This window comes from Hoplias malabaricus, chromosome 13 (assembly GCF_029633855.1).
Source record: "Hoplias malabaricus isolate fHopMal1 chromosome 13, fHopMal1.hap1, whole genome shotgun sequence".
Classification (NCBI taxonomy): domain Eukaryota; kingdom Metazoa; phylum Chordata; class Actinopteri; order Characiformes; family Erythrinidae; genus Hoplias; species Hoplias malabaricus.
In genome coordinates, this window is record NC_089812.1 from 21,244,198 (window position 1) to 21,256,776 (window position 12,579).

The 12,579-nt window shown below is 39.8% G+C and overlaps 1 protein-coding gene across 1 annotated transcript in view; it reads left to right on the forward strand.

Annotated features, from left to right (window-relative positions):
- ppp1caa (protein phosphatase 1, catalytic subunit, alpha isozyme a) overlaps positions 1 to 12,579 on the forward strand; it is a 34,111-nt gene that overhangs the window by 10,613 nt on the left and 10,919 nt on the right. The window contains exon 2 of the mRNA XM_066642095.1: positions 11,521 to 11,652. Coding sequence (XP_066498192.1) covers positions 11,521 to 11,652 — 132 coding nt within the window. The remainder of the gene's footprint in view (positions 1 to 11,520; positions 11,653 to 12,579) is intronic.

Below are 12,579 nucleotides of genomic sequence, written 5' to 3' on the forward strand. Positions count from 1 at the left end.
CTGAAGGCTGCTGATCCACTTCAGGAGCAGAGGGAAAAAAGGCGCTGTGGATTAGTGACACTGACATGGCTGGTCACAAGCAGTGTGTTTAGTCCTTGCTGTATCTGAGTGACTGAGTATTGAATTGTACAAGTTTCCTGCTTATTTTGTGTGTGTGTGTGTGTCTGTCTGTGTGCACAAAGACCTGCGTCATTCCCTTGTGTTTCTAGTGCTCCAAACAATGAATTCAAATGACTCATGTTGCATTTCCTGTATTTAGTCTCAAAATGTGTGGGAGAAATTAATGCAAATGAGCTCTCCATCGCTTGCCATTTCTTCTGACAGGCAATGGCAAGGCTCGGTCCTCATCTCTGGCTGGTGATCCTTCAATCACTTAATACACACATCACTGTTGTAGTAGGTAGTCATTTGGGTAAAGTATAATCTGGTTTTCTTGAAATTGCAAACAGCAGAAATGGCATAAGCTTGGTCAGAAGTATTTAATGTTGGACCATATCTGTTTATAAAATAAAGATGCAAGTGTGATACTAATTTTAGCGTTTGGTTTAGTGATGTGTTCACATCTGCAGTAACATGACACTCATTTAAACAGTTCTGTTTTAAACTGTACATTCTGACTTGTGCAATGGGGCTAGTTTGGTGGACCTGGGTTAGGCTTGGTCTAGAATTAATTTCAATACAACATCAGTATTGTTTCACAATTATACAGTTCTCGTATGCACAAGGATTAGTCCAGATCTGGGTTTGGGAATTGGCCCGTGACGTACATGGTAGTTACCTGCCAGGTTCTAGACACTCTTAACTTGGTTCCCCTAATGCTGGTGGATATGACTTTAAATCACTCTCATGATTAATTGATTATTTTCCTCAATTGTGATTAATCGACAATTATTAACTCAGGTACCTTTTTTTTTTTTTCACCTCAATGTTTACATTCGACTTCTTGTTCAGTGTCATATTCACTAAAGTCAAAACCTGTCCAAACAAAGGACACAGCATTTATCTTTGGTATAAGTGGCTCGAGTTGCTAGGTCAGCCTCTGTGTTTAGGTTCTCCTCCATGTGGCAAATTGAATGGGGCAGGAGAATACATATGCGGTAGGGTGGCGTTAAACCGACAGTACATGAACATGAAGTGGGAATTAACAGAATTAAAAGAAAAATACAGATTAATCGAAATTGGTGGAATTATAAACAGATTAGAACTTCTGAAGACAATTTTGTATAATTTTCCAGCGCTAGGTTCTCAAGGCTCTAAAATATATCCAGAATACATAAAAAAAAAAGCTATCCAGTCAAAACCAGCAAACCAGTACAGAAATATTTATGATGTTTGTCAATGCAAACTGTTAAATCTTCTACTACGGTGACTTGCTATATTTTTTCGATTTTGAGAACTACCAAGCTCCGGCAGTGCAAAATGTTTGCTAAACCAGGCGAATCTCTTTCCTCTCCAAATAAATGTGTAGAACGCACATTCAGGTGAATGCAGTAAAAGTCACACCAAGCTGGAAAATCATACCACGGCAGGTTTAACACAGCGCTCCTAATCTGCAACGGGTTTCTCTTGCGTTTCCTTCATTGGATTTGCTGTGACCCCTTCCTGTGGGGGCTGAAAGGTGCACATGTATGTCCATGTGATGGCTGATTTTGTACGAAACCAATTAAGGGTTGGTTGTGACTTACGACACCCATTTAAGAGGGATTAGGATCCTAGTCTGTGCTTAACCTTTTTAGAAGACTTCTACAAAACATTTAGAAGAATGTTTTGTAGAACAGGCAAGGCTGGTCACGAATATTTGGCTGTTTGGACATTCGTTCGTTGGGTAGGTATTTGTTTTTTTTTTTGTTTTTTTTTTGAAGTTCAGGTATTCGTATGTTTGGATAAATGTAGGCGACGCTACACTTCATCTGTATTCAGACTCTACAACGGTAAAAAAACCTCTCTGCTCCCCCAGCACTCCACCTGTATTCAGCCTCATAAACATAAGTCCTGAATGAATCCTGAAAGATCCTAAAACCCTACAACAACGAAGCATAACGAAGGTACGGTTAATTACCAGACCACCTCTGGCGAAGCTCTGGGTAACTCATGTACCCTGTGCCCTTAGCCACACAGAGTATGTGTGAGTTAGAGAGTGAGTTAGCGGGAGCTGCAGCACAGACAAACACCCCCACAACACACATACACACACACACACACACACACAATATTCTAATACTTGCCGAATTAACTAAAGCGCCAAAGCCCTAAAAATGGTATTCGGGACAGCCATAAGAACAGTTGAGTGATATGGCAGAGTTATCTTATCACAACACAATGTTTTCATGTTCCATGATCTGTATTATTTTTTTACAAGCAAAACAGTAGTAGTGCCACGTTGCGGTCATTTGTGGAATATAACTAATTTCTGATTGCAGTCCTGGGGTCTTAATGAAACTTCCGTGACCTACTTCTAACACAATACCACAAAGAACAAGCCTCACAGCAGCATTCTTCCCATGTTTAAACGGCCTCTGGTGGGTCACGAACCTACAACAGACTTTTGAATTAGGTTGTTTGTTTGTGTCTCACCAGAATCGCCTGGGGCAGCCATGGCCTCATGTTTAGAGAAGCAGGCTGGGGACCGGAAGGTCACTTGTTTGATCCCCAAAAGTGGCAGGAAAATTGGGGGAGGAGGATATGAAGGAACAAAAGTAAGAATTAAAAGTGTAAACTCTCCAAGGTACATTCACTGTGTTGCATTATAGTCTCAAAATACTGCCCGACTGAGTTGTGCAGAGTGCCTCCATATGGGATTAATATGCCCCTGAATCTCACTCTGTTTGGGCACAAAACACAGGTTAGAGTATGTCCCACATTATGTGCCAGTTACTAGAATAATTTCAACGCAGTGTGTGCTCTGTACGTGCTGTGAATTCACTGAATGTACACAACCTTCCAACCAGTTGAGTTTTCTGGTCACTGTGTTTGTTTACCCACTGCCCTCAGATCATTGCAGTGTGCACATCCACCCCCTGCGTTGGGTCTAAGCTCAGGGTTGCTTATTGGCCCCGCGGCTAATTTTAGAGTAAGCGATGTCAGGGCTTTAGCCGTCCTTAATCTGGGTTTAAAGTGACGATCAGCACCACCCTATTTATACTCACTTTTCACTGGCTGAGCAGAAGGGCTTCCGGTGATTGGTCGGGCCCTGAATTTGCTCTTAAAAACAAACGCGCGCGCGCGCACACACATTTACATCTTCAAATCACTGCAGTCCACACGCTCCACCTACAGTGAGCTGAAAACCTCCCTGGAAAGTGACTCTGTCAGACATTCAGTTCTCTACCTGCTGTGTTTGTGGTTCCTCTATAAAAAAGGATATGGAGAAACAGCATGATTATGTGAATATAAACAGACAATAAGTAGGCCTCAAGTTTCAACTGTTAGTAACAGCTCTTTATACTTTTGCTACTATAACATGTTAAAGGAAGATTTGGTGTTTTTGCTTCTGGGCTTTGGCAGAATAATTCACTTACAGTGCACTCAAAAATTAGGGGGCAAGGGTACGTGGTTTCCTACCCTTGTCCAAAAGTTAAATAGTTCAGTTTCTGCTGTGCTGTGCCTGGAGTAGCAACGACAGAGGCTCTATTCTCCCTATTACAGCTCAGTGGGCATAGCAGTGATTGTGAAGCTGTAATTGTAAGATTAAATATAACACCTAGTATAAAAGTAGACAGTAAAAGATAAAGTAAATCTCCAAATTCAGAATTTGTGCTTTGAAAATCTTAATGTGTTTCCCACTCTTATTGCCTACTCATAACTCTAACACAAGTATTCAAACAATGTAGCAGGAATTACATAGGGCAGCGATCAGGATAGGGGTGAGGGTTAGAATTGAAAAGCTTTAACTTTTTAATAATAAAAATGTACTTCAATGAGAATGTGAAGGATTTTTCTCATGTAATTTCTGGATTAGATATTGTAAGCAGTTGTGCAGTGGATCATGGGGAAAATGTTTGACCATATCCGCCAAATACAGCAGATTTGTCTTACAGCCCTTTGTGTGTGAAGCCAACAGGAAAAACAAAGACGTGTGACTCTGAAAGCTGCTGCATATGGAGTTATTGCTCAGTTAAAGCACAATACTGCAGCCTCCAGCACCTAGAACTGCAACTCCCTTGTACAGTGTGACCTAGGCATAGATGCTTTTGTTTTCTCAAATGTGACATGGTATTAAAATAAATCACTTGATCAGTTCATGTGGATTAATTTGCGTATCTTGCTCCTACCAAAATGCAAGACCAGCCAGTTTGTTTTCTGTGAGGATGGGATAAAACAAGCTAAATCAGAATCCCTCGTCTGAGTTTGTCGAATCACAGTGATGAACCTTCGCAGCAAAACCGATACAATGAGCCTGGAGAAAGTGCACCGAGTGAAAATGGAGAAGAGTGTAAACCAAGTGAAAATGGCAAAAACAGGGCACACTGCTGTGTGCTTGTGGTCGGGATGAAGAGCGAGCCGTTCATCATTTAAAGGAATGGGCGCTGAATGCGGCCGTTCTGAACAGAGCTGTTTAGACGGGGGGTGTTCAAAGCTCTTTAGCTCTTGTATTCTCCTTTATTTGTTTAATGATTTACTTTACTATATCGCTAATGTGAAATGTTTAAACTTAAAATCTCTTCTCTTCTATGGGTAGCCAGTGGTTATTTTCAAGTGTTGTGTGGTCAATTCAGTGGTTGAATCACACACCTTCTATAGAAATGTGGGTATTATTTTGCTCTGTTTGTCAGCTGCAGCTGCGGAACCATCTGTTCTATCTGTGGTTTTGTACCTGTAGGTAAAAATTGTTTATGTGAGGTGTAGGATGGTGGGATTGAGCCTTTTATCGAACACAAACATGCGCTTTTCCAAATTCCACCAAGCTGTGCCTTGCATAACCACCTGGATCCATGACTCACTGGAGTGTCTTTTCCTGCCTGGAGGCATCTATGTGAAATTTATATTTAAAGCAAAGCTTTGACTGTTGTGATTCATTTTGTGACGCTGTACTTCAGGCCTGTCTTAGCCGCTTTTGGCCGTGCAAGGGGAGGCATGGAAGGAAGGCATATTTTAGTCCAGGATGAGTAGAAAAGGAAGCTGCAGTTAACCTGTAGCTGACCCTCTCACGCTGAAGACCAAGCTTCTCCAGAGCCAGCGCTTCTCATTTTAAAATGAAATGAATTGGCTCCATTTCAGAGCTTTATTCAGCAGCAGTGGTGTTCTCCCCTTCCAGACAAATGCTCTTTTGTTGTGCTGCTCCTGGCCAAGCGGTTTGTTTTTTTGAGCTTTGGGGAAGCCGGTCTGGAAGGTTTGTGTTGTGTGTGAGCTGATGGTGTGTTTGGACAGTGCTGGTTCCCCCGCCCCAGACGTCCTGGGGAACATCAGACATTAATGTCTCCCCAAAGAGAGCGAGCTGCTGAGTGCAGGATCGGTTGACCCATTTAATTCCCCAGGCTTGTTTGTTTGTATTGCATCATGAATAATTGATTACATAAAAAGCTTGATTGCACATGAGCTGAAACGCAGGGGAGCAGTGAGGACAAGCTAATGTTCACTTTCCTTATCTGGCTCTGGGCCATTTACATGAGACTGTAGAAGATTAAAACTTAAATCCGTAGTTTTACAACAGATCTAAATGGCACATTTAGGTTTTTAATCTTTTTTTTTAAATGTGCCATTGCTTTATATATTTGTGTGTGTATGTTATGGTACTTGTCCTGCATTCTGACCTACTTTGCTCAAAAGCCCGCAAGGATCAAACCCCACAGCAGCGTTCTCCCGGTCCAAACAGCCCTGTACAGAACGGCTGCTTTCAGCACCTGTTTTTTTTTTTAAATGATAATGAGTGACCACTGTTCACCCCAACCCCGAACGCATGGGAGTGAGGAGCAGAAGCTTTGGTTTTTAGCCATTATTGCTTAGTTCTCTTTCTTCTCCATTCTTGTTTTTACTCTGTGCTCTTATTTCTCTGTGCTCATTGTCTGTTTTGCTGTGTTTGACCTTGTCTTAGCGTTCTGATATAAACTGTGGTTCAGCACTGTGATTGGACAGACTCGGACAAGATCTGGGGCAATACTAAAGTCTGGTCTTGGTGTCAGAAGTGTAGCAGAATCAGAATTGCTTGTATAGGATTCTGAATCCCCAAATAGTCTGTAGCCTGTGCGTCATATCACACACTTGGAAATGTACAGACAGCGTTCAAGCTTAGTCACGTTATCAAATATGCAGTACATTTCTGAACACATCTAGGTTTCTTACTGTTTGATGAAGCCCTAGAAATACAAAGAAGGTTTAGATGTTTGACTAGATTTTGGAAAATAATAAGTGTTTTAAGGAATGCCTTGCTATGTTTAGAGACCATCAGCAGCTTTTGGTGTGATTCCATTTTGAGTGCAGGTGATGTGTGACAGTGACTGAGCAAACAAAGTTGAATTCTTTACTATTCCTGGATATATCCCATGATTTCAAGATGTCCTTTTGTCATCAGCTTCAACTTTTCTTTATTTTTGGCCTTGCTAAGCTGTTCTTGTTCTGCCCTTCTGTTTCTGTCCTCTGCATCCCGCTTAAATTTAAAGCTGTTAAGGCACATGCATTGAGGCATCTTTTGACCAGGTTGATAGTAGAGAGAAATCCTAAGATATACTCTACAAGAGCTGGTCGATATTATATATGTTTTTATGTTCTCTTCTGCAAGAGAACTTTGTTAATGTTTTAGTTCAGTAAATTCCAGCTCTGTGGACAGTAGTGGCCTCCAACAAAAGCAAGTCTGATTGCTTATTCAGGTTTCCACAGGTGTGAGTGACCGGACGAATATGTGGTCTGCTTTAATGGCACCCTGCTCCTGACCAGCTGCGACTCTGAACGAGGATGAAGCAGTAAGATGCTGAATGAATGTATATTTAGATGACATGTTCAAAATTTGGTTATAACAAATGTTATTTTGATCTTATTAAAGTGACCCAGGGTATAAACACATTATTTTCTATGGTGGTGTTACTGACCAGACAGGTATTGGTTTAGTGTAGTACCACTGCCCTCCATGTGGCTAACTTGAGTTTGAGTCATAGCTTGGACAGAAACACTGGAGTGTACCAATAAATCCCCTTGGGAAAGACTTCTAATGCTGCCTGGAGAAGCAAATTTTAAAGGCACAGGATGGGATCTCATTCTCAAATGCTGTGCATTTAAATGATTGCTTTCACACTACTGTCAGTAGTTAAGCCTAAACCACCTAACCAAATCACGAGTGTTGTCCACTACTAAGTATTCAGTTGTTTCACCTTTTATCCTCAGTATCTGTAGATTGGAGAACACTAAAGGTATTTGAAAATTAGGGTTGTGGATATGATGGGAAGATTTGATGATATTGATCAAATAATAAGGGCGGCACGGTGGCGCAGCAGGTAGTGTCGCAGTCACACAGCTCCAGGAACCTGGAGGTTGTGGGTTCGATTCCCGCTCCGGGTGACTGTCTGTGAGGAGTTGGTGTGTTCTCCCCGTGTCCGCGTGGGTTTCCTCCGGGTGCTCCGGTTTCCTCCCACAGTCCAAAAACACACGTTGCAGGTGGATTGGCGACTTGAAAGTGTAGGTGTGAGTGAATGTGTATGTGTCTGTGTTGCCCTGTGAAGGACTGGCGTCCCCTCCAGGGTGTATTCCCGCCTTGCGCCCAATGATTCCAGGTAGGCTCTGGACCCCCCGCGACCCTAAATTGGATAAGCAGTTACAGATAATGGATGGATGGATGGATCAAATAAGTATACCAGAGAGGACAAAATGGAAATGCTTTGGCCCAGACAGTTGAAATAGCCACTTTACCATGTGACAGCAGATAATCTGGAAACATCTGCAAAACACACTCAGGGACCAGCACATTACGTTACATAACATTGCATTACATTCACCTGCCTTACAGGGCTATGTGGAAATACTTGAAGTCATGTTTGAATGGTTAGGACAGGTTTTCTTTATAGCTTTGTTGTTTTTCTTTCATTCTTGTGCTCTTGGTTTTCTTTGTTGGCTCACTTCTGTTCTGTTTTGTTAATTGAAAGATTGGATTTGTGTTCTGCAGAAGTTCATTCTTGTAAGGAGCAAGAACAGATTCATGACGCAGAAGGGGAATGCTGGGGCTCTCAGGTGGTTCTTGTTGGCCGTTCATGAACAGAATGTTATTTCCTTGTACCTGGTGTTTGTTCTTGAATATTGGAACATAACTTGGGCAGCTTAGGCCTGTCAGAATAAATATATTAAATAAATATATTATCGACTTGTCATGCAGTATATGGACATTACCTTTTTTTTTTTTTTTTTTTTTTTTTTTGCAGGCCTCAGTATTGCCAAATGTTTACAGGCATGTTCTTGTTCATAAGTAGGAACATCAGTATATTAGTGCTCACCTTGCTCCGTTCTCTGGTCTGGGTCTGTTGTGTGATAGTTTAAAAACAGTGATTTTATTTATTTAATATATTTTAACATGTTTATATGCTATTCCAGTGTATGAAATTAGGGTTGGAAGATATGGTCAAAATGTAAATCACAATATGTCAATAAGATATAATCCTGATACCGACATAAACAGTATAAAGCTGCAGAATGCTGCCAAGAAAAAACAAGAAACATGACATCACCATCAAACATTAACCTCTGGGCTTTGTCAGTATTAAGTTCAAAATTTATACTGAAATATTGAACATGTGTTTTAAAATCATGTAGTTGTTATGGAAATATTTATATATTGATATTGAATTATTATCCAGGCCTGGTCTAAATAATTACATTTTTGTTGAGTTCATTGCTCTTTGAAACTGTGTAAAACATTATTATATTATCACCACATCAGTGGCATGAAATGTTATTAAAGTTATTAAAGTAAATTAAAGTTATTTCTTGAATAATATCAGTTTTGCCAGGCCTATGTGGAAGGCGATATCAATCAGGAAAACACACAAGAACACATTGAGAGACAGCTCGTGCTCTCACGTGCTCACTCTCCTATGCACATGCGATAACTAGCAGAAAAACCAAATACTGACTACAAAGCAGAGAGAAAAAATATTGTTTTATCAGACAACATCCATTGGTGCAAATAATAATAAATAAAACCCTGATTTTGATACAGGGTTTACAGTGATTTGTGTCCTTCAGAGAGCTCTAAATGTGGGTGTGTGTGTGTTTGCTGTCCATCCGAGAAGATCAGAGTCAGCTCTGCGCTGCTCCCACCGAGCTGATTTCCTCAGGCTGTGTGTGCATGTCATACAGATGTGGACTGAAGAGTGCATTCACATTCAGTTTACGTTAGCCTTCATGAAAACAGCAGCGTGTGAAGGGCACCGTTCCATAAACCAATATTGCATTTACTTTATCACTGTGTACAGCAGAATCAGCTGAAAATACAACTCTGAAGGAATGTACCTGCTGCAGTTTGTTTATAAACTTCTCTTCAATCAACCTGAGAGTCCAGTCAGGTGGAGGTCAGCCCTGCTGAAAAAAAGTAATTTTCTAAAGGGCTGTTTGATTTAGGGAAGCTTTATGATTAAGTGATTTATTCTAATGAATGCATTTATATATAAAGATCAAACAGGATGGCTTTACCTGCTCTTAATGATGCCATTGACACTTATCCATCTTTAAACAACATAAACAAGTCCATGTTAAGCTGTTAAGTGCTCTCAAACTGTTTGATGACTAAGCATGCTGTGTGCACTGTTCTACACCAAGTGTGTACACCATATGTGTGGTTTGCATGCAGTTTCCATTATTTCATGTATTGGTTTTATTAGGCTTGTAGAACCACTGTAAAACTAAGTAATGTTTCTGAATGCAATACCAGCTTTAAACAAGTAAATATGTTTGTGGGTAAGAGGGGAAAACTGGGTGAAATACCTTTTTAAATCTGTTTTTTATTAAAGCCACCCTTTTTTTTTTTTTTTTTTTTTAACAGTTATATGTTGTAGAGTCTACAGTATAATGCTCTGCTTCCTAGTTGGTGGGAAGCTCTCTTTCTTCTAGTATAAAACAAACAAGCATTTAAGCAGTCTGTGTTCAGAGCTGATTTCCTGTGGTCACAGCAGGTGGGCTGTCCACAAGCATGTAGGTCACAGCGCAAATGTAGGTTCAGATGGACTGGAGTAACTCCAGGGGTGTTTGCAGGCCTACACTGCTATAAATTATAATCTCACTCTTTGAAAACTTGCATTATATGAATTATTGCTGCTAGACAGTTTATTACCATCTTATGTGATTATGTATTCACTGGATCATTGAATGTGATTTGAGATTGAAAACTTACAGTCCTATCCATCGTATAGTTCCATACATTAACTGTTGTGTGGAAGTATGGGAAACGCATACAAAGCTAACACTAAAGCAATTTTCATGGTACAAAAAAGCTATAAGAATTGTAAATTGAACGGATTATGAACCAACAATCAATTACTTAATCTGTATTCTTTAAAATTCAGGTGCGGCACAAATAACATGCAAAGCACAACACAATAATTCCCAGCTGTGTTCAGAATTCGTCTGAAATTACATAGAGCTAATATGAACTTAGCAGAACAGGTAAGAGATAATATGCCAAGGATTTCTAAGCATTGGAAAGATCAGGATATTACTCTCAGGATGTTACAACAAATGAATTCTGAAGAGGAAGAGAATATAGAAGACAATGCACATATAATGGTGTACAAAGAAATGTATAAAATACATTCGGTAAATATGACTTGAGAAATATTGAGTGTGTGCGTAAATATTAATGTAACAAATTTGTCAGTGTATTTGCATGGTAATTTAGACATATGGAGCCTGCTATTCCACAAATTGTGAAATAAAAACACAGCCTTCTATTGACTGCGTATATCAGAAAACCTCATTTAAAAATAGCCATTTTTATGTTGATCCTCATATTGAATAATTAGTGTTTTACCACGTGGAGATTCTCCAGTCACAACATCTGACCTGTGTATACGCGAGTACATGAGTGTAGTTAAACTATGTAAAACAAATACAGCAACAGCAGAAAGGACAAAATTTAACCAAAGCACTGGAGAAAGAAAAAAACAGAAATAAAACTGCTAAAACAATCGTGTCTTCTTTTTGCTGCTGCTCAGTTGACAAAAGCAAAAACAAAAAATGGATGCATGTCTGCCAGAGGTGTTACTTTGAGCTCCATGTTTTTAATTCCTTATCACAATTATTCTACAATGTGTAGTTTTTTTTTTTTTTAATGTTTAGAAATACGGTGAAAAATACTAAATTTTAATCATTCCTTGGTTTTATTATGTTTACAATTTTAAAAGGTGTACTAAAATTCTTGAAGTGTGGTCGCCTGCACTAAATGTTAATACCTGGGATGTGCTGATTAATGTTTGTTAATGCTTTACATTGTCAGTGGAGTGCTTGATAAATGTTCAGTCTTAAGTCTTCCCATATGTAGAATGCTCTCAGTCCTACTCCCTGATATTCATGATCTCTCTCTCTCTTTCTTTGTCTTTCTGTTTACAGTTAAGGGCTCTCGGCCAGGGAAGAATGTTCAGCTGACAGAGAACGAGATCCGTGGCCTCTGTCTGAAGTCTCGAGAAATCTTCCTCAGCCAGCCAATTTTGCTGGAACTCGAGGCGCCACTGAAAATTTGCGGTGAGTGTGTCCGGACGCTGGGTTACTGTCGACTGCGCTGGTTTATATCAGCACCGCATCAGCTGCTGATCCGAGCAAATGGTAAAGAACAGCTGCAGCCTTCGCCGGCAGGGATGAATAAACAGGCGCTGCTTTTACAGCACGTCTGATCCGCTATCTGGACGCTAATAAACCAAAGCTCTCTGTTGCTTTAGTAACGTCACCTGCGGATTATAAACATTTACTAACTTCAGAGGGGAATAAAAATTATGCCTTCACTAGCGCTTCGATGGAAAAACACAGCTGCGTGTGTGGTTTGTTTTCATTATCATTGTTTTCAGCATACTTCAGTTGTTAACTTGCTGTATTTAATTTTTTTGGGAATCTGTTAATGCTTGGCTAAAAATTTAAACAGGTGTACAGCTTACTCAGGGTTAGTTTTCTGAAGTTTTCTACAAATGTACTGGAAAATAAATGCACAAGTACAAAGTCAGCAGGAGTGGACAGGAGAGTGATAAGACTGAAAAACATTTATTTGTTAATGCTCTGACGCAGTACTAACTTTTGGGCGTACTGTATCATTGAACACTTTGTAAAACACATGCAATAATAGTACATCATGAAGGTTGGTTAAGTTAATCTAAAGCAGGGGTTGTCTACCATTTTATCTACAGTGCAAAACACACATTTCATGACCCCAAAATCTTAAAGTGGCTAATTTTTCAAATATTTATATTAGCTTTTGTACAGCAATGACTACAATGTCTACAGCAGCAATGACTGTTGGGTGTCGATTAGTACACTTGTCAGCAACGGTCCATTATTACACACTTTTTTATAATTGGCTGCAGTTAGGACTGGACAATAATTCAATATCAATGTATATCGCAATATAAGACGTTTCAATAACTATGATGTTTTTAAACACATTCTCGATATTTCAGTACA